Source organism: Perognathus longimembris, chromosome 11, assembly GCF_023159225.1.
Source record: "Perognathus longimembris pacificus isolate PPM17 chromosome 11, ASM2315922v1, whole genome shotgun sequence".
Taxonomy (NCBI): domain Eukaryota; kingdom Metazoa; phylum Chordata; class Mammalia; order Rodentia; family Heteromyidae; genus Perognathus; species Perognathus longimembris.
The window spans coordinates 32,696,340-32,719,856 of NC_063171.1; the positions used below are offsets into that span (position 1 = coordinate 32,696,340).

General features: G+C 43.0%; 1 protein-coding gene across 1 annotated transcript; it reads right to left on the reverse strand.

Moving 5' to 3' along the window:
• Positions 1-895: 895 nt before the first annotated feature.
• Positions 896-20,595, reverse strand: Lrrc52 (leucine rich repeat containing 52). The gene is made up of 2 exons (XM_048357194.1): positions 19,974-20,595; positions 896-1,215 (listed from the first exon to the last, which is right to left on the reverse strand). The coding sequence occupies exons 1-2, from the start codon at positions 20,593-20,595 to the stop codon at positions 896-898; spliced, it is 942 nt and encodes a 313-aa protein (XP_048213151.1).
• Positions 20,596-23,517: the final 2,922 nt, after the last annotated feature.

Consider the following 23,517-nt stretch of genomic DNA (forward strand, 5'->3'; position numbering starts at 1 on the left):
TAGGATTTTTTTTTTTTTAATATCAGGGGACTTGAACTCAGGGCCTCTACACTGTTCCTGAGCCATAGCGCAAGTGTTGCTAAACATTTCCTAGGGAGGAAGCTTTTTGCATAAAAGAGCTGGATTGTGTGTGTGGGAGGGCTGTGCTTCTAACCAATTGGGCTACCAGGGTCAGTTATTTAACCTGTCTAGGCCTCAGCTTTCCTTCCTTTCCTTTCCCTTTCCTTCTCATTTCTTCCATCCCCTCATCCCCACTGAGTTTTTCTTCCTTCCCTTCTTTCTTCCATCTTTCTCCCCATTTCTCTTTTCTTCCCTTCTTCCATTTCTCATTCCTCTTCCTCCCTCCTTCCCTTCTTCCCTTCTTTCCTCTGGTACTGACAGTTCAAACACGGACCTCACACATACTAGGCGAATACTCTACCATTTGAGCTATGCCCCTAGGTCAGACCTCAGCTTTTCACTGTTAAACTGTAATATTATTATAGGATCATTGACACAATTATGCGATGGAGTGTGAAGATGCCCATGGACACACATAATCTTGGCTTCTCCCTCACATTGTTTGTTCTTTGAGGAAGCTCTTGAATTTTGTATTTCTTGTATCCTTTCCTTCAGCACTCAGTTTGAGTATGTAGTAGGTGCCCAGTAAAAACTAGTGGATTTATTTTGGAGTGGACCTTCTCAGTATTTGGATGAGTCTAACTACTTTTCTGTACTTTGTTGAGTTTAAGAAAGTATCTTTAGGCTAGTGGAGCAGGCAGGGACCAACCTCTGAAATGACCATAAAACATTTTATTTATTTTACTGAGTGTCTACAGTCTCTAAGACAGGAGAGGGCTGGAAAGAAAGCAAGAAGGCCAGAGATGACACAGCAAGTTATTTATTGATCTCTGGCTTAAATCAGCTGAGGGAACCCAGCAGAACTAGTCCTGGAATGAAAAATCCTCCTGGTAACTTCCACCCTATTTCCAGCCTCGTCTTCAGCCTCGTCCTCACTTGCCTTGCGGCTGGCATGCTGGTAGAGCACAGCACACACACCTGTGAGCCAGGCGGCCACAGTGCCAGCAGCGAAGATGCAAAAGCCGATGAGCAGCACAAAGATGTAGTCCTGGCGGTCCAGGTGCGTGATGCACATGTACCGGAGTGGGTTTCCCACCTGTGTGATGGGCCACCCTGTCAGCTCTGCGGGCTCCGTGCACGTGGCATTCTGATCATCTATGAAGAAGAACACAGCAGGCAGTGTGCTGAAACAGCAGAATTCCCAGGCTCCTAAAGCCAAAAGGAGACCTGGGGGAGAGGTGGCCCTCTGGAATCTTAATGTTCAAAGTGTGCTTGGTGGCTAGCAGCATTAGACCCAGATGGGCTGCCCTTTGCCTGGCCTGTCAGTATGTATCCATGTTCCATGTCACAGCCCCCCATCACTGTGTGTATGGGGGAGGGGTGTAATTTGGCAGCACATTGAAATTTGCAAAGCACTGAGCCTCAGTTACTTCCTGCCCTGAAGTGAACCTGCATTTTGTTCATGAAAATGAACTTTGCTTCTTAAGGATTTTTACAGAAGGAAAAACCCCACGAGGAGTTAGTAGGTTGTAAACTTAAACAAAGCTACTGTGGAGGCATAGAACTCCTCAGATGTCCAGCAAGGTTCTTCACCTTTCTTTCTTTCTCCCTCTTCTTGACTCAACCTTTTTGTTTCACTGTCCCTCTTTCTTGGTGCTTGTGCCTGTGTCTAGCAAGGGACCATGCTATGGCTTGGATATGGAATGTCCCTGCGAAGGATCATGTGGTGAAGGCTTGGTTACCACTGAGAGGTAAGTGGGTAATGATGGTGCTAACCTCATTGATATCCCAGGATTAATCCATGGATGAGTTCAATGGGTTGAATGAGCTGACTGTAACTAGGGTGTGGAGCCTAGGTGGAAGAAATCAATCATTGGGACATTCCTTTGAAGGGTGTCTCTTATCCCAAGAACAGCTCCACTTCTTTCCTGGCCACCATGAGGAGACCAGCTTTGCTCCATCATGTGCTTCCTGCCATGTCGTTCTGCTTTAACACAGGCTCAAAGTGAGGAGGCCAGGCACCCATAGACTCAAAACTCCAAACCGATGAGGATGAGACAAGTAAATACAGACCATTAGTGCCACCCAAGAGCCTCACAAACCATCTGCTTCAACTCTGGGAGCCATGAGAGTCCATGGAGATGTTTCTGGTGTGTTCTCTCTGTGGGGGCAATCAGCGGATCTCAGGGTAAAGAAGTCACCAGAAGAAGCAGTTCTGCTGCTCAGGGGTGGTGTTGGCATTCACTGGCTGATCACATGGACCACATGAGTCTTTGGTTGCTTTTAGCTTCTGACTCAGCTCCCTGGCTTCTCTGATCATCTTCCTATTTCTAATACATGGACTTCAGTACACAGCAGAAAGAAAAGAGGGATCTAGAGCCAGACAGATCAGAGGTCCAATCTAGACTGTCACTAGCTAATCTTGCAAACTTCAACAAGAGACTTGGTTTTCTCTCTGAATTCTACTCCTTCCTTTTACAAGTGCAAACAATAATACCTATTCTAAGAGTAGAATGATATCAATTCTCAGGGCAGCAGTCAGGACCAATAGACATAGGTGAGAAAAGAGGATAGATATGCCAGATGTGCGGAATACTTGGTGCCTCATTCTTGGCCCTGCATTTTTCCTTCATTTAGGCTACTGTCCTGATGCAGAGGTGCCCAAGTGTCTGCTCAGCTCTGCACCAAATTGCTGAGGTCAAGCTAGGGTTGAGACTAAGGCTTGGGAAAAGAACCACAATTGAAGTCATCACAGGAGTGAATTATTCCCTAAGCTTTGACTATGCACCAGTTTACAAATTTTATCTCAGCCAGAGATGGGGAAGGGAGGGTGGGTGGCTAGAGAAATTTCAAAAGAGGATTGGCAGGAGGGGAGGTGGTTGGGTTTGGGTGACTGGAAAGGCTGTGTAGTCAGATCCACTGGATGCCATTACTGTTCCCTGCTTCTATGTAGGGGTACCAACAGGAAAAGTACATCTAGGATGACAGTCTATAGCACATAATGTCATGGCAGACTTGCTGGCGGAGGAGACCTGGATCCAGGAGGGCAAGCTAGCACAGGGACTATCAAATCATTATTAGCAGCAATTTCTGAGGGAAGGAAAGGACGAAGGACCCTATAGGCTGATTGTGGACGGGTGGCTCTGGGGACAACCCTGCTCCAAATGAGAGCATTGAACTGGAGGGATTGGGGATTGGGGATGTGAAGAAGCAGAAACACAATTAGGCCTATTGACATCTTTCCAGTCAGTCTGGCTGCAAGTCTTTGGGGGCTTTGCCCAGGAGGATCAAGAATGGAGCTGGGGATGAAGTTTTTGACAGCTGTGGAGGGCCTAGGTCACAAAGGCAAAAGTGTCAGAGACACAGGTAATACAGAAAGAAAGGTGTATTTGAGAAATGAAAACCGTGGGATTGTGAGGGTCTGAGCTGTGTCTGGGTGGGTGGGTGGGGGGTTAGTCTCATCCTATTTTTAAAAAGATTTAGCTTTTAAATTGCGGCTTGGGCGGCAGAGCTGAGACTAAACATTAAACACACACTTCCCCATTTTGGAGCATTAACTTTGAAAGGAGCAATTAGGCAGTGATTTAAATGCATTGTTAGGCTGCTGGGAAGTGAGGGGTGTGGGTGGCTCTGTTGGGAGGGGGAAGGCCTGGGTTTTTCTAGTTCAGCATTCTCCCCCATTTCCAATGCCATCAAGGTCTGAGTTCTCCTTTCCCAGCCTCCCTGCTCTCTGATTTCAGGTTTCCCAGCTCTGGCCATTTCACACATTCCTGATTATTTTCCCTGCCTGAATACATCCAAAGTCTAGCTTTCCCTAGACATGCCCTGGCTCAAAACCCTCCTGCAGTTCCTCCTGTGGGCCTCAGAACATCACTCAGACCACATGGCCTGTCACACAGAACCTCTCAGCATCTGCTTCCCCACCCTGTCCACCTCACCGGCAAGCACTCCCAGCTCTCCCTCCGCTCTTTATTTTAATCCAATCAAACGACACATTCTGCTGTCAGGGCATCTTGCTCTGGCCTGATCTTTAGCTACCTTTGGTATACCACTGCTTTTGCATCAACTGCTTGGTTGTCCAGTTTTCCCAAGATCAATTTCTTCCCCTTCTTGGAGCAATGCTAGGATACTCTATTCCCCAGTGGTAGCTCAGAGGATATGATTGTTCCTACTCCTGAACTCATCTATAGCATTTCCTTCAATCCTTAGTGGTGACCTGCCACATCCTACCTTAGATGGTGGTTCTTGACCTGAGCATCTTTTCTCCTCACCAAGGTATCAATTCAATTCTTGAAGGCATCAGCTATGTGGATAATTATTCTTCTTGTTAATAAGGGCAGTTATTTAATGACAGTAATTCATGACTATTTGAAGGACTTTCTAGTATTTAAAGAAATCATTCATTTTAGTTCAATTCTATGGTGGTTGTAAATATACTGTCATTCTGATCCTCTGACATTCTGTGAGATTTTGCTTTATGGCTGCAGGAGGTTAAATTTAGTAAATTTTCCATGTACTCTGCAAAAAAAAAAACTGCTTCTGAGTTTATTCAGTACTTTGTTCTATGTATGTTCACTAGGTTATGATTAGATCTTCTAGCCATTTTCTTTTTCATTGGTATTGGGGTTTGAACTCAAGACCTTTCATTTGCTAGACAGGTGTTCTACCACTTGAGCCATTCACCACTCTTGCTTTTAGATTAATTTTTGGAGAAGGCCTCAAATTTTTTGCCTGGGGCCTGGTTTTAGGTTACAGTCCCCCTACTTATGCCTTTCTGTAATTGGTGACAGGTAAATACCATATGCCCAGCTTATCTGGTTGAAATGGGGGCGGGGGTTCTCACTAACTTTTTGTCAGGCTGGCCTCAAACCATGATTCTTCTAATCTCTTTTTCATAAGTATCCAGGATCACACACATGAGCCACATGCTCACCTTTGCTAAGCCTTACTGACTTTTTAATCTATAAGCATCTATTGTCTCTCAGTTAGTTAGTTCCTTTAAGAAGTATGGAGACAACACCAGTTATGAAAGTGCATTTGCCTAGTCAATATAGTTCCATCAAGTTTTGCTTTATGTTTTTTTGAAATTATGCTATTAGATTCATAGAAAGTTATAAGTGAAGATTTGCCTTTCTACTGTTGAGGAATAGCTTTCATTATTTCTAGTAATGTTTCTTTCCTTAAAGTATGTTTTGTTGCTGGGTGCATGGCTTATACCTATACTCTAGCTACTCAGGAGTGGAGATCAGATTATATATTGATCTATCTATGCACAAATGTACATGTTCACAAATATGTATGTCTCTTTTTGGTCTAGCTTCCATATATGAGTGAAAACATACACACACACATATTTGAGCTTTGTCTTGCACAATATGATATCCTCCAATTGTGTTGTTTCTAGCCATTGGCATGATTTTATTTTCACTTGTGACTTTATAATAATCTACAGTGAGGGTACATCTATCTATCTATCTATCTATCTATCTATCTATCTATCTATCTATCATCTTTTTCACTCAAGGTGCTAGGCACCTTGGCTGATTCCTTCATTTGACTATTGTGAACAACACTGCAATAAACTCCTTTTGGCTTCCTTCTCCTAATTTCATTTCCTTTTATATAGCCTGTTAGTTATATATTTTTTCTACTATTCTGTTATGATGACTTTGAAGACTGAATACTCATCTACGGATCCTGGCATACTTGGTGCATGATAATACCACACGAGTCAGTTTATACAATTCAGTTTTGAGCTCTACTGTGGACCATCCCATAGGTAGTTTGAAACAGTCCTGTGCTACAACAGTTCTCTCTGTCTTGTTGATCGCCTTGCCTCTCACATAGGGATTTCAGGCACCGGTAGGCACTGAACAACTCCAGAGGGCTCCAGAGGGTTTATTTTTGTATATAGCATATTGTTCATAGGCATAAATGTCTTCTAGAATCAGATGCATGGAGGAACTGACTTTCTATGGATCAGAACCATGTTAGTTCAGGGACTCCGGGGGGTTCCAGTCTTGAACTCAGAGGTTCTGAGAAGGACGACTGTTTTCTTTGGCTTGCAAAAGGGACCATAGTTCTTGGAAGGGGTCTGCTAGGTTCCTGATATGGGGTCTAGGGAAGGCAGGCCCTGTGCAGGGTTCTCTGAGCTCCTTCCCTGTTGTCTGCTCAGAAACCATGATGACAACTGGGCTGGGGGATGGAAAGCCTTGAAGGATGTCAGTGTACAATGAGAGAAAGGGGCTTCTCCAAATGGCAGAACCCAAAGAGAAGCCTACTTTCCTCATTTCTCCTCATTAGGTCCTTGCCCACCACAACATGATTAGTATATGTGTGTGGTCTTGTTTTTCTTCCATGTAAATTATGTCTTCATCAAGGAAAGCAGCTTCTTCTCCTTGCTCAATCATAAAATCTATGGAGTTGCGAAGCTTTGCCTTTTCTGATTTCCGGGAGCATCTTCAACACCTATAATGAAGCCTGACAGACCAGAGCTCACAGTCTATATGATGAGTGAATGAATTAAGTGCTATTTGTTATCACCAAACCTTAGGGTCATGGTCCTTGACATGATACTCAGCTGGAGGAAAGGGTAGAGGACCATGGATGACTTGACCAACCTTTATTACATCCTACTAGCTGAATACTGGTTGCCACCTACCCCATGAAGGCCTGAGCAGGATTCAGTGAGCTGAGGGGATTGAAGTCTCTACAAGGCAGGAATGGATGGCCTGCATGTCCAAGTGGAAAGGTCAGTCATGACTTGTGAAGTGTACTTCTCTGGTCCCAGAGGATAGGGGAGGTGAGACACAGGTGAGAACTTGAGGACTAAATGCTGCAGATAAGATATCAGATGATATCTCCAAGCCCTATTGGAGACCCTTTTGTATCCTAGTACCTGGCACTAGTAGATATTCAGTAAATGTCTGTTGAATGTATACACAAAACAATGGATTATTCATTGGTGAAGTCTCTTATAGAACTTCTTAAACTCTATGATTTTTGCCTGCTGTTTCAGACATATTACCCAAGTGGAATTTGAAGGGATTGCTACTATATTCTTCTGTGCAATGGGTGGTACAGAGATGACTCCCTAGAAAGGAAGCTAGATTGAGCTGTGTAGCAGCCCAAGTCCAGCAAAGCCAACTGGTCAGTGAGGCACTCTTGCATTGTCTTATGAACATTCCTAGTCTACACATGGACTTTGCCTATTGGGAGTCCCGCATTGGCTAGCTCTCTTCCCATCAAGGCATCATCCAGAGTTCAACCTGGGCCAAACAGCCTGTTTGTTTGTTTTTTTCTTTTCTTTTTCTTTTTTTGGTGCTGGCGCTAGGACTTGAACTTAAGGCTTGAGCACTGTCCCTACGCTTTTCTTTTCTTTTTTTTTTTTTTTTTGCTCAAGGCTAACACTCTACCACTGGAGCCTCAGCTGACCTCTGTCTCTGTCTCTCTGTCTCTGTCTCTGCCTCTGTCTGCCTGTCTGTCTGTCTGTCTGTCTCTCTCTCTCTCTCTCTCTCTCTGTATGTGTGTTTAATTAGAGATAAGAGTCTCTCAGACTTTCCTGCCCTGGCTGACTTTGAATGGCAATCCTCAGATCTCAGCCTCTTGAATATCTGGGATTACAGGCACAAGCCATTGGTGCCTGACTCCAGCCCGTTAAATATATGTACACATACATACATGTATACACACATACATACATATGTACATATATTTTTATTCTAACACAGTCACCTATTCTTTTACATGTTTTCTTTCTTTTTTTTTTTGCCAGTCCTGGGCCTTGGACTCAGGGCCTGAGCACTGTCCCTGGCTTCTTTTTGCTCAAGGCTAGCACTCTGGCACTTAAGCCACAGTGCCCCTTCTGGTCATTTTCTATATATGTGGTGCTGGGGAATCGAACCCAGGGCTTTCATGTATAGGAGGCAAGCACTTTTGCCACTAGGCCATATCCCCAGCCCTCTTTTACATGTTTTCTAATGCTGCTTTTATGCTGATGACAGAGTTGAATAGTTGCAAAAGAGAGCCACAAAGCCTAAAATATTTACTATAGGCCTTCTGTGGCAAACATTGCTGACTCCTTTTGAAACCATCTCTGATGGCTTGAAACTTTGAGGAGTTGGGCTTGTACACTGGAAGATTTAGGTTTGTACAGCTTTTCCTGGTGCCCACAATTTTAACCATGGATAAGAAGTCTAGATTTGGAAAAGTTAGAAGTGATTCATAGACTTCTGCAACATATAGAAACAACCTTGAAGTTTGGCAAGTTCAACCTGACTCTTCCTGTGTTTGGAAATGGTTTCTGGGTTACAGGACTGGTCTTTTGTATGACTTGCTGCATATAGTTATGATGTAGAGGCAAAAAATTTCCTTTTCTTCAAAATACCTTCTCCTGTGCTTGCCAGTACTAAGAATTCTGTCAGCAAGAGATAGGAACCTTCCATTCCACCAATAAAACAAGATGAAATGTAAAGTCTTCTAATAACTTAGTTTCTTCCCAGGAGTGAGCCTCCGCTGCTAGCTTCTTCTAGAGTAGGTATGAGAGGTACGGGGTGAACTGCCATGGGTCAAGATGGGGGGATGGTATGAGGAGGTTCTTGAAACCTAAAGGCAAATTCCAGTTTCTAGTGAGCTTGACCTTGAGATGGATAGGCTTAATAACTACTCATTTGCCCAGAAAAATCAGATATTGCATATTTGTCTTACTGGATAAGGATCAGTTTAGAAAGTCTCAGAAGGTGAAGGAAGCCAGGCCAGGTAGGAACCTGGAAGTTCTCTTCCTTGTCCTCTTTGATCCCATAGTCACACCACTGCAAACACTGCCAGTCCTGTCCTCCAAATATGCCCTTGTTCCTAACGGTTCTCACATTTCACCTAACCTTGGTTGAAGCCACCATCCTCCGTTGCCTGACTCGTGCCTTTGCTTCTCTTTACAGTCTCTCCTTGATATAGCGTGGGAACAATCTGTCACATAATCTGTCACTTCCAGGGCCTCTCATCATACTTAGAATAAAATCAAAAGTGCACTATGACCTATTGCCCCATGTGATCTGGTCTCTGACTAATTTTCTCCCTTATTCTTTTCCTTCCTTCTTCCCTCTGCTCTAGATATTCTCCTTGTAATAGATCCATCTCATTTGTCCCAGAGCCTTTGACTTTGGTATTCCCTCTGTATAGGGAGATCCTCCTCTACTTCATGTCATAGTCCCCGGTGTGTTCTCGTCTTTCTTTGTCCTCTGCTCAAATGTCACCTCCTTGTGACCACCCAACCTAATGTATTTGCATTGTTCCTGATCTCAGAGGCGTTGCCCATACTTTATTTTCCTTATGGTACTTGTCATTGCCTCAATTTATGCCATATGATCATTTTCTTCCTTGCCTATTGTATTGATAAGTTCCATATCAGCAGGTCTGCTCACAGGCCCTGGGCACCTAGGAAGTGCTCAGTAATTATCAATGAATGAAGGCACTCAGGTTCCGGCTGGACTCCTTAACCCTCATAAATGTCAAATGGGGATAATTACATCCAACCTCAAAGCATCTTGGCTGTTAGAAGAAAGTATATTGACAATTATGAGGGTTTATCTAATTTGACTTTAATTTGGATCTTAACTACATTTAAATTGTATGGATCCTATGTAGCACTCCTTTCTTTATTTGGGTTGAGGGGAAGGACAAATCTATCCTGGAGTCAAAAAAAGATGCGGCTGTGTGTGGGCCAGTCATTGTTAGGTTCTGTCTACATTATGTTATATTGAAAGTTTTAACTCCTCCCCCAAATGCTGTGACCACACCCCGTGTCAGTCTACTTCCTGTGGATGATGACTCCAGCTTGGTCTGTGAAGCCCTGCTACTCTACCATTGTCTGCCTCCCACTGGCACTTAGAGTCATCAACCAGGCCACTGAGCTCTTCATTTTAATGATAACGATAGCTAGCACTATGCAGCACTTGTTGGTGGTGTTCCAAAAATGTCTGTGTGAACTATTTTGTTTTGTTTTCATCACAACTCATGCGAATAAGTATTTTCTGGACAAGGCATCTGTTTCATGGTGATTTTCCTCATGGTCAAATAGTTGGGAAGTGAAAGATGTAAGATTAAAAACCAGGTAGTCCAGAGTTGGAGATGTAGCTTGATGGTAGAGCATTTACCTAGCAACATGAGGCTCTGGATTTGATTCCCATCATTGTAAAACAACAACTACAACAATGGCAGCAACAAACCAAGTTGTCTGAATCCAGACTTCGTACGTGTGAATCCAGACTTAGTTTTGTCTGTTCAATGAAGATGTAAGCATCTCAAGAACAGGGGCATTACATTATTGCCTGAGAGGGCTGATGTTATGGAACTATCATAGATAGCATCAGTAACATTATATACTTTGGCAGAAAGCCATTTTTTTTTTTGTCACCGAGGCTCTCAAATGGGTCCATCAATTATACTGATCCCACATTGTCACATGTCTCTGTCGTGGCATACCCTAGCTTCTCTCTCTGTAGTCCTTGAGGACAGAGATGCACCATTGCATCTCAAGGCCTCCTCTTTTTATTTTTAAGAAAACAACTTATCCAATCAATTAATTAATTGTTTATTCTTGATGGTATCTTGTATATTTATTTTTATTTAAGTAGTTGTACATAGGAGTTGCCATTCAACAAAGCAGTTAATGAATACAGTGCATCTTGGTCAATGTTATCCCTTTGAATAGTCTCCTTCTCCCTCTCAATCAAGCTTGTACTCAGGCCTCGCCATTGTCCCTGAACTGCTTTGTTCAATACTATTATTTTTATTATTTTTTTTTTTTGGCCAGTCCTGGGCCTTGGACTCAGGGCCTGAGCACTGTCCCTGGCTTCTTCCCGCTCAAGGCTGCTAGCACTCTGCCACTTGAGCCACAGCGCCGCTTCTGGCCGTTTTCTGTATATGTGGTGCTGGGGAATCGAACCTAGGGCCTCGTGTATCCGAGGCAGGCACTCTTGCCACTAGGCTATATCCCCAGCCTGTTCAATACTATTATTGAATAAAGTTTTCTACCACTTGAGCCACAGTCCCACTTTCAGCTTTTTTGGTAGTTAATTGGAGGTAAGGGTCTTAACAGACTTTCCTGCTTGGGCTAGTTTTGAACATGATCCTCCATGTGTGAGGATTACATGTGTGAGCCACTGGTGCCTAGCCTGCATTGAAGTTTTTTGTTTGTTTGTTTGTTTGTTTTTTACTGAATTTCCCCCCTTTTCTTTTCTTTTGTCTACCCCATCCCTTTGTCTACCCTACTCTATCCTTTTCAAATACCCATGTCCTTAGATCAGTACTCTCAGAGATCCTACCTGGGCCAAGTTAGGGAGATTATCAGAATCACCTGGGATCCTTCCCAAACCTCACATGCTGGCCTCATCTCCCTTCTTGGATTTTTTGGGATGGAATAAGGACCACTGATTCAGTTGACCTCATTGTCCTCTATCAGTGACTCTACCAGGAGCTACTACTTAAGGCCAGAGGAGTTTGTTGTAAGGTAATGAGTCAGGCTGCCAGAGCAGTTAACAGCTTTGGGACTGTTTGGTACCCAGCCACTTGATTTATTTTTTTATTTTTTGGTCTTCATTTCAATTTCTCTGATGGAGGAGGTAGTTTAGGGTTAATGGAAGAATAGGATGAGGACCTGAATTCATTCTGGAAATCTGAGTTTTGGCAGATGACTTTGTACTTGGTGGGTTGAAATGGGGCCATTATCCTATTAAGGCCGCCTTAATACAGGATGAAATGGCCTTGAAATGAAACTAAGATGTTCTCTGCTCAAAATGCCCTCAGAATGACTTGGCCCTGAAGCTGCGCATGACCGAGCCATCTGCTTCCTGTGGATGTTCTGCGCTGGCTTTGTCTACACGCCTCTGCAATTCTCTTGCCCAGACTCCTCCTTGATGTTTAGGCCACACCATCCAGTTCAGTTGGGACTAACAACTGTAATTTAACAGCTGACATAGAGGAACCTTCTGCCCTTAAACTGCCCCATTCCTACTCCCTGGTAGCCTGTATTGTTCTGAGTTCTCAGTTACTATGTTTCTTGTCAAATTGTAAATGCCCCTTGAAGGCGATATTTCAGAAAACATTATCAGCCATTAATCTTAGTCAGCAGTTGAAGCAGCCCTCAAAGCACCAGAACTCAGGACATTGCCATAGTGGTCTGAAAAGTGGTTTACAGACAGGCTGGCAGCTTAGTGAATCAGAATCTCAGAATGTAAGGCCTGGGACGCTTGTACTTATGAGAATTTGAGGCCCTCTAAAAAGAGTAGGAGGAGGAAAGTATAGAGCAGAGACTGTTGGGATAGAGACATGGTTCTAGAAAAGTTGAATTTGGTAAAGGCAGGAAGTGTGAGAGTGTAGGAGGTAGAAGCCTAGGTGTGGTGGTGCATGCTTACACTTCTAGTTTCTCAGGAGGCACAGGTAGGAGGATTGGAATCTGAGGCCAGCTCTAGGCAAAAAAAAAGTGCTTGATACTCTATCTGAAAAAATAACTAAAGACAAAGGGCTAGAAGCAAGGTCAAATGGTAGTGCCCCTGCCTAGTAAGCACAAGGCCTGGAGTTTAAACTCTAGTATTTTGCCTACTCTCCTCTCCTCTGCCCCCACAAAGATGTGCAGGAGTTAAAATGCTGTGTCTTCTTTATTGCTTTTCCTAAGTATGTGGCCCCAACCCTTTTCACTAGAAGCACCTTTATCTCAGCACTCTTACCCATCATGTACTTACTCACCTGGTGTTCTGTTTATTAAAACTGCCCTTCTCTTGTGAGTGTCTTAGCTTCCTACTTAGTCTGCAACCTGCCAGCTAGAAGGGACCTTTGAGATCTTTCAAATCCTGCTCCCTTGTTTTAGGCAAATGCTCTATCAATGAGCAATAACCCCAGTCCCTACTTCTCCTTCATTTTAAACTCAAGAAAAGTAAGGCTCAAAGTGAGGAAGCAACTGCCTCAAAAATCACAGTGGGCTAGGCTCTGGCGGCTCACACCTGTAATCCTAGCTACTCAGGAGGCTGAGATTGAGGATCATGGTTCAAAGCCAGCCCACACAGGAAAGTCCATGAGACTCTTATATACAATAAACCACCAGAAAACCATAAGTGGTGCTGTGGCTCAAAGTGGTAGAAAGCTAGCCTTGAGCTGAAGAGCTCAGGAACAGCATCCAGGCCCTGAGTTCAAGCCCCATGACCACCAACAAAAAAAAATCACAGTGGGATTATTATGACCTAGACAGGTTTTCTTGGATTTTAACTCTATTTGTGTCTCTTGTATTCCTAGGACAACTTATTAAATACATGAAAAATAACTCCTCTGTAATAAAACTATTATATTATGATGTTGAGCACACATGAGCATATAATAAATGTTATAGAGTGGCATACAATGATGTGCTTGATATCAAGGACATATGGCCCTGATGAAAAACACTGAACTTGGATGTCAGGATATTTCTGTTCTGGATTAGAGTAGAAGACAACTGCTAGTGAAGATAAATAACTGTTATGGTTGGGTATGAAATGTCCCCAAATATCTCATGTGTCTTGGTCCACAATAAAATGTTTACACGTGGTTCTTTGGGAAAGTGATTTCATCATGACCTAATGAACAGATTTATCTGTTGATAGACTCACAATTGAATGGCATTTATTGGGAGGTGGTAGAAATGAGTTATATGGATACAGTTGATTGCTGGGGGCATGCCCTTGAAGGGGACACTCTGTCTTAAGTCCCTCCCTTCTCTTCCTCTTTGTGCTTCCTGGCCACTGTGAAGTGATCAGCTTTGCTTCAGTGAACTCTTCCACCATGATTCTGTCTCATCACAGGCCCTCAATCAATGGAGCTATCCAATCTATGGACTAAAACTTCTGACGAGTATTTCCTCCTTTATAAGTTATTTCTCAAGCATGTTGCCACAACAAAAAATGGACTGATACAATATTGGATTCTAAGGTTTGAGCATAAGCATCCTAAATTAATAGGCTGCCTTGGCCAATATGCTAGCACTTGCCCTCTGTGACACAGTGCCTCATGTGGCTAGTGGCTACTGTACTGGATACCACATATATAAACAGTTTCCACCCCTGATGTCCAAACTTCTTTTGGACAGCACTGAACCACTGGCTATGGAGGGGAAGCCAAGTTCCTCATGTTCAGGAGCTTAGCACTCCTGAGTTTTTGAGAGCACCTTGGGAGGCATTCAACCCTGTCCTGCTAGGGAAAACAAATAACCTGAGAAGAATTCAATTGCCACTCTCCCCTTCAAATAGCATTGATGACTGGACAATTGTAGCTTAAGCCAGGAATCATTCATCTACTTGCTAACCTGGGCTAAAAGAAAATGGAATGCATGGGTGTTTTAACCCTTTACTGACCAGGGCTCCATAGAGAAGCCTGGTAATGGACAGATAATGTGTCTCCTATTTCTGCTGTTTGTTTATTGCACTTGGAAAGGGAGTATGTGAACTCTTTGAGGCCCGAATACTTTGCATTACATCTGGTTGGTATGCTAAGGGAGTTCTTTTTGAGTTAGATCTTAATACTAGCACTAACTATCTTATTAAGTTGAGAAAGTTTCAACATTTCCATCATATTTTTTATGATGAAATAAGGTGAGTGAAACATTTGGCTGTCTGTACCCCTCCATTGGAAGACTGATTCAAAATGAATTAAGGAAAGGGAAGGAGATATTATTGCCTTCCCATCCTTTCTTCTAAGTCTTATCTATTTCCTTTCAAGACTTCTGTTTCCTTCAGAGTTCTCTACCACTTTAGAATTAACCTTGCTAATTCAGTTTTCTTTTTTGTTGTTTGTTTTTTGTTGCCAGTCCTGGGGCGTGGACTCAGGGCCTGAGCACTGTCTCTGGCTTCTTTTTGCTCAAGGCTAGCACTCTACCTCTTGAGACATAGTGCCCACTTCCAGCTTTTTTTTTTTTTTTTTTCTATATGTGGTGCTGAGGAATTGAACCCAGGGCTTCATGTATACAAGGCGAGCACTTTACCACTAGGCCATATTCCCAGCTGCTAATTCAGTTTTCTAAGAATTCACTCCTCCTCTGATAGGAGATCTGGCAAAGGCATAACAGACTTGTATTATTCTTCCTAGCAGTTCAAGTACTTTTTTCAAGGTCTTCTTTAAGCTCCTAACATCTTGGGGGTGCTTAGAAGAGGTGAATCTCTAATGGACAATTTCAGCTCACAGGTTGGGAGCAGATTGAGAGATATTGATCAGTACTCTTAAATCACACAGTACTGTTTCTTCTTTCTCCAAGGCCTATTGCCCCACAGTTGGACTGACTTCTTTGTCTTCATCTATCTGTACAACACTGTTTATCTGTACCTGCCTCTCTAAGTGTGATTTCCTTTGGGAAGAGCTGTAAGATCCAGGAGCAAACACCTTACTGATGTTGATCCAGTCCTGAGACTCACAGCTCAGGCTAATACCAAGTGGTTTAGTTTTGATTTTGTTCTCCAGGGTCTGGATTCTTGAATTTATAACTTATCAAATATTCACTTCCTCTGGGATTCACATTGCACCATTTCTCATGGATTAGAGTCCTGTTGCCTGCTACTCATCTTTGCTATATTCTTTGCATAAACCTGCCTGAATCTTTACAGCCTTGTCTTCTAGAGAGAATGAATTGCCCTAGAGTTCCATATGAGCCTTCCTGAAGTCTGCTGCTTGTTTAGAGGACTACTTAACTTCTGACTGCTATATTCTGTTTAGTATCTTACATTTTTCTTGCATCTATAAGCCATTTGTTTATTGAGTGCTTATGGTATGTCAAGCCTGATGCTAATAACAGTTCATAAATGTTCTCATTTCATCATTATGACAGCTGTAGGTAGGTTGGTTCTATTATTATCCCTGTCTTAAAGATGAGGAAATTAAAGTTCAGAGAGGTTAAAGAACTTATCTGATATCCTACACAGAATAAATGGAAGGTCTAAGATCATAACCCTAGCCTCTTTCACCCCAGAACAGGAGTTCTGAACCGTGTCTCTGCTGCCTGCATGGCATCTATCATTCATCATCAGTAGCTGTGACTGACTCGAGTGCATTTCTAGGCAGTACTGGCTTCTTTTACTTTCGTTTAGCTTTATTGTACCTGACTAGACCATGGGACACATATGTCACAGATGACCCAGACTCATCCATACACTCTCTCCACACATAGTCCCGGGAGCTGGGCTAGTTATATCTATCAGCACTTGTTTGGTACATTAAAAAAGATGAACAGATAAGCTGGAGGCTAGCAAGGAAGTCCACTACTTCACTCCCTTGCTTTACAAGGCATATGTACATACTGGTATCTTAATGCCGCCCTTAATACTGCACTACAGAGCTAAAAATTTCCAGGGCTAAAGTATAATATCTTTCTGGGCCTAAGGTGAACCTGTTTTTAATTTGGATTCTGCTTTGCAAACAACCATGTTACTCTGCTTGTTTCATAAAGTTCTTCCTCTATTCAGAAACGTGGGTACATGTGAAGAGATGTGTGGACCCCATTCTAGGCCATGCCAAGAACACCTTTTTGAAAGCAAATGTGGTATAAATGTGGCATTAGGTTCAAAGATATTAACATTCAAAGTTTACCAAGAATGCTTGTCAATATTTCCAGCCAACAGAAAGACTATTGTATTAGGGTGATGAAATATCTTCTTTTACATTGAAGTCTGGTTAAAGGACAACAGAAGCATCTAGTGAATTTTGCTGTGTGTTCAGCTTTATGTGTGTGTACAAGTGTGTATCTTTACATTTATATGTGTATGTATATTGTGTATGCACATTTTGTAAGCACACATGTACATATGTTTGTATACATGTGTCTATGGTGTAAGTGTATATATACCTCTATGCTTGCTTCTGTGTATGCTCAAATGGTTTGTATGTATATACTTGTGTATGTTTTTATGTGCATGCTTGTGATAATGCATATGCATATGTGTGTAGGTATGTGAATAAAGGCTCTAGTGAGAGCAAACATGGAGATCTAGAGTTATAGGTAGATTATGGGGAAACCTGGGTTTGAAAGAGAATATCCTGGGGCTGGGGTTATAGCCTAGTGGCAAGAGTGCCTGCCTTGGATACACGAGGCCCTAGGTTCGATTCCCCAGCACCACATATACAGAAAACGGCCAGAAGCGGCGCTGTGGCTCAAGTGGCAGAGTGCTAGCCTTGAGCGGGAAGAAGCCAGGGACAGTGCTCAGGCCCTGAGTCCAAGGCCCAGGACTGGCCAAAAAAAAAAAAAAAAAAAAAAAAAAGAAAAAAAAAGAAAGAGAATATCCTAATGACTTTATGATGTATGGTGCTTGTTATCCAAGGAAAATTATCTTGGGTGAGTTCTATGTGGTAGCCCGGTAGGAAATAAAGCCAAATTGTAGAAGCTATGGCCATATTTTTATAATATGACTTGTCCTTATGACTAAACCGACTTATAGAATTATAGTTAACATGTGATTTTTATATTTAAGAGATAGTAGTCTCATGGTAAAACACTTTGATATAGTTTGGATCTGAGATGTCTCCCAGAGGCCCAAGTGTTACATGTTTGATCCCTAGCTTATGGCACTATTGGGAGGCGATGGAGCCTTTAAGAGGGTATGTGTCCTTGAAGGCACATTAGGACCCTAATTCTTCCTTTCTCTCTCCTCATTTTGGGTCACCATGAGGTAAGCAGCTTCTTTTGCTACATTCTTACACTATTATACACTGGCTTACATAGCCTTCAAAGCAATGGACTGACTTAACTGACCATGGACTCAAACTTTCAAAACCATGAGCTGCAATAACCCTTTCTTCCTTTCCAGTTGATTTTCTCAGGTATTTTGCCACAGTAATAAAAAGCCAACTCATACAGATTTGAATTGGAAATTATGCGGTGCACTTTTTTTTTTTTTTTTTGCAATTTACTATATGGTTTTGGATAAGTTAGCCTATTTTCTCACGCAAGGATAGGATTAACAATATCAGTCTTATTCTCTTCCACAGGCTGAATTTAAAGGTTTGTATGAGAGAGAGAGAGAGAGAGAGAGAGAGAGAGAGAGAGAGAGAGAGAGAGAGAGAGAGAGAGAGAGGCAATGTATAAAAACAATCTAAGCCGCAAAATTGTATAGAATATAAATGAGTGTTGGGCTCATTCACATTTTAGAATAGATAGATAACAATAGTGAACAAGAACAATGAGACTATGTTTCTGCCTGAATTGGCCAAGCAGGTTTCCCTGGACTACCAAATAGCAAAGAGATGAGCAGATTAGTATTTGTGGGGTACATGTGTAGGGGCTTACTGGCCAGTGGATGAAAGCTTTGTCTATCTCAAATATCAGGGTATTCATTCACGAGGAATTTATGAGTTTGATAAGGTAGACACTCCCCTCTGATGTCTTTGAAAAACATGCAGTGAAAAAGACCTGGTTTATAATACTTTCATCACAGATTAAACTGAAGAGTCAAAGAGTCTAAAGTAGTCAGCCTGACAATTCTGAGAAGGTGCAATTGTACAAACAGAAAATTGACTGTGGGAAATTGTGTAGGGATGAAGTGGTAGGCTTAAGGGCTATGGGAGAAGCCAAACTATTTTACTCTTCAGCTGGAATAAAAAGATGCCCTAGCAAAATGGTGGACGCTATTCAAGGAAAATTTTTATGTAAGCTTGGCATGGTGATGCATCTACCAAAGCTAGTTCCTTTGGTTTCTAACAACTAAGTCTGAGATATCAGGGTCAGCTGCCTAGGGCACAACATTTAAGGCGGCACTCACTCTCAAGACACTCATTCTCAGTGCCTCCTTAAATTTTGCATCCTAGGATTCTGTCTGGCTTCACTCTAGTCTAGGCCCTGCCTAGAAAACCTTTTAAGATATGCCCACTGGGAGGCCTGGGAGAGCATATTTTCACTTGGAATGACCTCAGATTCCTTTACCCCAGTTCTTGAACTCCATCGTTTTGGCCAGGAGTATTCCAAAAATATTTCCTCAGTGGAACTAACTTCAGCAGTGAGGAACTACTTTGTGTCTGAATTTCTGACTTGGCTGGGTTGCAGTGTTATAGGCGCAGAGGGAGCGTGGAGGATAAGGGCAGGATAGCAAGGTAGGGATGGGGACAGTGACTAGGGTGACAGCAACTAGCTTGGAATCTCTCAGGTAGGCTTTGAAAATTCGCCAGTAACATTGGCATCTCCCTGCTCAACACTGTGGCTTGTTCTACGCAGATTCGGGCTATTCCCTGCTTCCTTATGAGATCAGTATTGTGAAACACAATCTGTTATCCAAAAACAGTTCTTCTCCCTCTTCTCCTCCCTCTTCCCCTGTCCAGACAGTTCCTGGGTCTCTGCTTCCATCCTGCTGAATTTTCCCTTCTGTACATCATACTCCTATTGGATTTTCTACTGCTTTAGAAAAGGCTGAATTTACTTTTCAACCCAACAGAAAAAAATTGATCACTACGTTAATTAGATTAAAACAGGTTAATGTAATATACTATATCCTTGTATTACTTTATCACTGTATTACTTTAGCACCTTCTCATGTCCACACCACACATCATAGTTTGGCATGACTGTATATTGGGTAATATGAATGTACTAACTTTATGGGTCAGTAAAACAAGGGGCAGAGAAATGGTGAGTTGTCCAAAGGTAGGCAACTGATAGGTGGTAAATTTGGACCAGAACTCAGGTCTTCAGATTCCTCTTCCTGACTCTCTTCTACCAAGCCTATTGCTGCTCCACTCAACCCAGGAATGAGCTGGGCCAAGCACTGTGAATGCTTTCAATCAGCTTAACCCAACCTTTTCTCTAAGACTAACCTCCATGCCCGCCCCCTCCCCTTTTTTTTTGGCTTTACCTTTTCTGGAACCAATTTCTCCTACTCCATTACATTTCCCCTCTCCCCATCCAATCAATCCCTCACCTGGGTGGTCCACATGGGACATTATTAAGTAGATGGCGAAGTCCAGGAAAGAACAGTTGCATTTCCAGGGGTTTCCACTCAGATACAGGATCTGGAGCACCACAAGGTGGTGGAAAGCAGTACGGTCCAAGGTCTGCAAGCCAGTATTTCTGAGGTCCAGGTACCTCAAAGAGCTGGTGTTGGCAAAGGTGTACTTATCAAGAGATAACAGGTGAGGGTTGTTGGAGATATTCAGGTGTACCAAGTTGCTGAGCACTGAGAAACTGAATGGGGAGATGGAGGTCAGATTGTTGGAGCTGAGGTCAAGGTAGATGAGTCTGAAGACCCCAATGAAGGTATAATCCATCACCTCTCGAATCCGGTTGTTGTGACAGTCCAAGTAAACAAGGTCACTGAGGAGTCCCAGCTGCATAGCTGGCAAACTAGTGATTCTGTTATCCTTCAGGGACAGCCTCCGAGTGTTCAGGGGGATGTCCAGGGGGTATTCCGAGAGCTGCATCCCTATGCAGGCCACTTCTTGATCCTGACACTGGCAGTTATTTGGACACTTTGACCCTGATACCAGCCCCATCCCGAAGGAAAACAGTAACCACCCTGGGGCAGGGCCTGAAGCAAGGGACATAGTAAGAAGCCAGGATTCCCCTCCTTCTACCTTGCTGCAGCAGGCAGTCGCTGTCCCTCTGACTCAAAGTCTGCTGAGGGGTGGGGCGGGGCTGGGGAGGGACACTGGAAAGAACTGTAACACTTTAGCTTTGTGCAAAGCAATTTTCCATTACAGGAGAACTGAACAGAGGTTGAAATGCGAGGCCCAGTGCCCTGCCGCCAGCTTGGTGGCTGTGCCGCTTGCTCGCTCGCTCACTCAGTCCCAGACTGCTGCTGGAAACTTGCCTACTTGGCAGCTTTGAAAGGTCTCACCCTTTCCCTGCCTTTGCAAGTGAAGGGGAGCCAGGGGAGAGCCACATGACAATGAGGTTGCCAGTTGACACCTTTGTGATGTCAGCAGCTTCAGGGGACTGCCTGGTGGAAGGGAAGGGAGTTCTCAGCGCTCCTTCTGGGTGGTGTGTGAGGGTGTGGTATAGCTCTGTAAGCTCACTGTCCCTGTGGGAGTCAGGGATTCCTGGGTAGGGTCTTGTAGCCTGTGGATGTGTGTGTGTGTGTGTGTGTGTGTGTGTGTGTGATGGGGGGTTCAGATGTGTTCACTTCGGGGAGGACGTTTGGGCCAATGTGTGCCTAGAGTGTCCATACTGGATCTTCCTGGAGGTAGTACAGAGAATGAGGCTACCAAGACCCTAAGTAGGCAGACCCCAGAGTGGACATGGGCGGTTGCTAGCCAAGCTGCCCTATCCACTGATGTGCAATGAAGGACAGCTTAGGTCAGCTCCCACAGTGGTCCTCTTTTGAGTGATGAGTTTGGAGGGGTGCCAATTATTTGCTGTCCAGAAAAGCTGGGAAAGGGAGTTCCTCCTTTATAATGAGACAAGAGGCAAGGACCACCTCTGATGAGGTCATAGTCTCTTAAGATTTTATTCCTAGGTTGTGGACACATTCCTGTCTCTACCTGTGTACCAGTTTTTTTTTTTAATTTTTTTTTTTTGTGTGTGTGTGTGTACGCACACATGTGCACCAGTACTGGGACTTGAACTAAGGGCTTAGGTGTTGTCCCTTAGCTTTTTTGCTCAAGGATGATGCTCTACCACTTGAGCCATACCTCTGTTTTCTGGTGTTTTGGTGGTTAATTAGAGATAAGAGTCTTACAGAGTTATCTGGCCTGGCTTTGAAACTCGATCCTCAGATCTCAACCTCCTCAGTAGGTAGGATTATAGAGATGAGCTATCAGCACTTTACATATATTAGGGTTTTTTTTTTTTTTTTGGTGCCAGTCCTGGGGCTTGAACTCAGGGCCTGGGCACTGTCCCTGAACTTCTTTTGTTCAATGCTAGTAGTCTACCACTTGAGCCACAGCTCCACTTCCAGCTTTATTGGTTATTTATTGGAGATAAGAGTCTCATAGACTTTCCTGCTCAGCCCAGCCTTGAACCAGGATCCTCAGATCTCAGATTCCCGAGTAGCGAGGATCACAGATGTGAGCTACTGGTACCTGGCTGTGTTAGTATTAAAAAATCTTTTTATAATCTACTCCCCTTAAAACAAAACCTCAAATGTACATATGAAATAGAGTGCAGTAATATGAACTATTTCTTAGCATTTGTATTATCTTGGGACTTTTAAAATAGCGAGTGCATCTGGGGCTCTACTGTGAGTTTCTATTCATTAACTACTTGACAGATGACAGGAGTCTTTTGGCGGGCGGGATGGAGTCTGGCAGCTTAGGAGCTGGGATGTCTCACTCCGTGGAGGGAGACACGGGGACAGAAATGAACACAAAGGTTCTCAGGAGTTATAATGTACATTGCTTGGAAAATGGAACTTGATCTTTAAAACTTTCAAATGTAACTTAGTGTGAATATTAATAACACAATGAAACCTATATTTAGCTTAGCCTGGCGCCAGGCACCTGGTATGTAATAAATATTTATTGAATGAATGATGCGTGAACATCTCTGATGGTTTGCTTCTTTTTCTTGCTTCTCTGCCAAGAGAGAAATTAATAAAGTCAAGTGGATTTGTGGCTAGTTAGCTAATGCTTGATTATGTTTACTTACTCAGCATTCCTTGGGTGACTGGCTATGAATTAAGATGATGACTTAGGATTGTTTACCAAATTGAAAGTGACCTTATTCAAGCTGAAATTGCGAACACTCAAAGTAATGACCTAAATGATAGCTGGGTAATTGAAGCAGGGTATAATTGATAGGGAAGCCACCCTTTCTTTATAATTAAAATAATTCTAATAAAATAATAAGCCCCTCCTTAGATCTTATAGGATTGCCCAGGAGAGAAATTTGCAACATGAAGTCTACAGAAGAGAATTAATTTTCAAAGTGACCATTTCCCCTGGGGGCTGATCGAGAGTACCCTGTGTAGATGGGGTGTTGCCACATTCTTGGTCAGGAGTGGGGTTATACACTGTCTCCTTCATTTCTATGAGAGATGTTCACCGAACTGACCTACCAAGGCTCACAGAGTGATTTTGATATGTTCTACCTTTTATACCATCCCCCTGTCCCCCACCCCTTTCTGCCTTTTTCTGAGAGCTCAAGTCTCCAGGTTGCTTCATTTGCAGCCTTCTTCCCTTAACTTCTTCAGGACACCAGCCTCAGGCTTGGGCTTACTTATTTGGCCACATGATTATAAATTAGATAAATATGTCCTGATATGGGTTATTGAGATAGGGACTAGTCAGCCCTGCCATGGAGTATTACTATTTTAACAAAGCATCCTGAATGGTTAACCTCAGGGACTATTCTTTTGCTTGAGATAGCGATGTCATTTTGGTTTTGAAGCTTGAATACTCATGGGCTCATCTCAACATTGCCAGGTTAGACCAAATCTCTAAAGCATGTTCATCATTTTGAGACTGAATGTTAAATACAGTATATCAACCTAACGGGAGGATAAAACATGTAGTATTTCCTAAATTTCA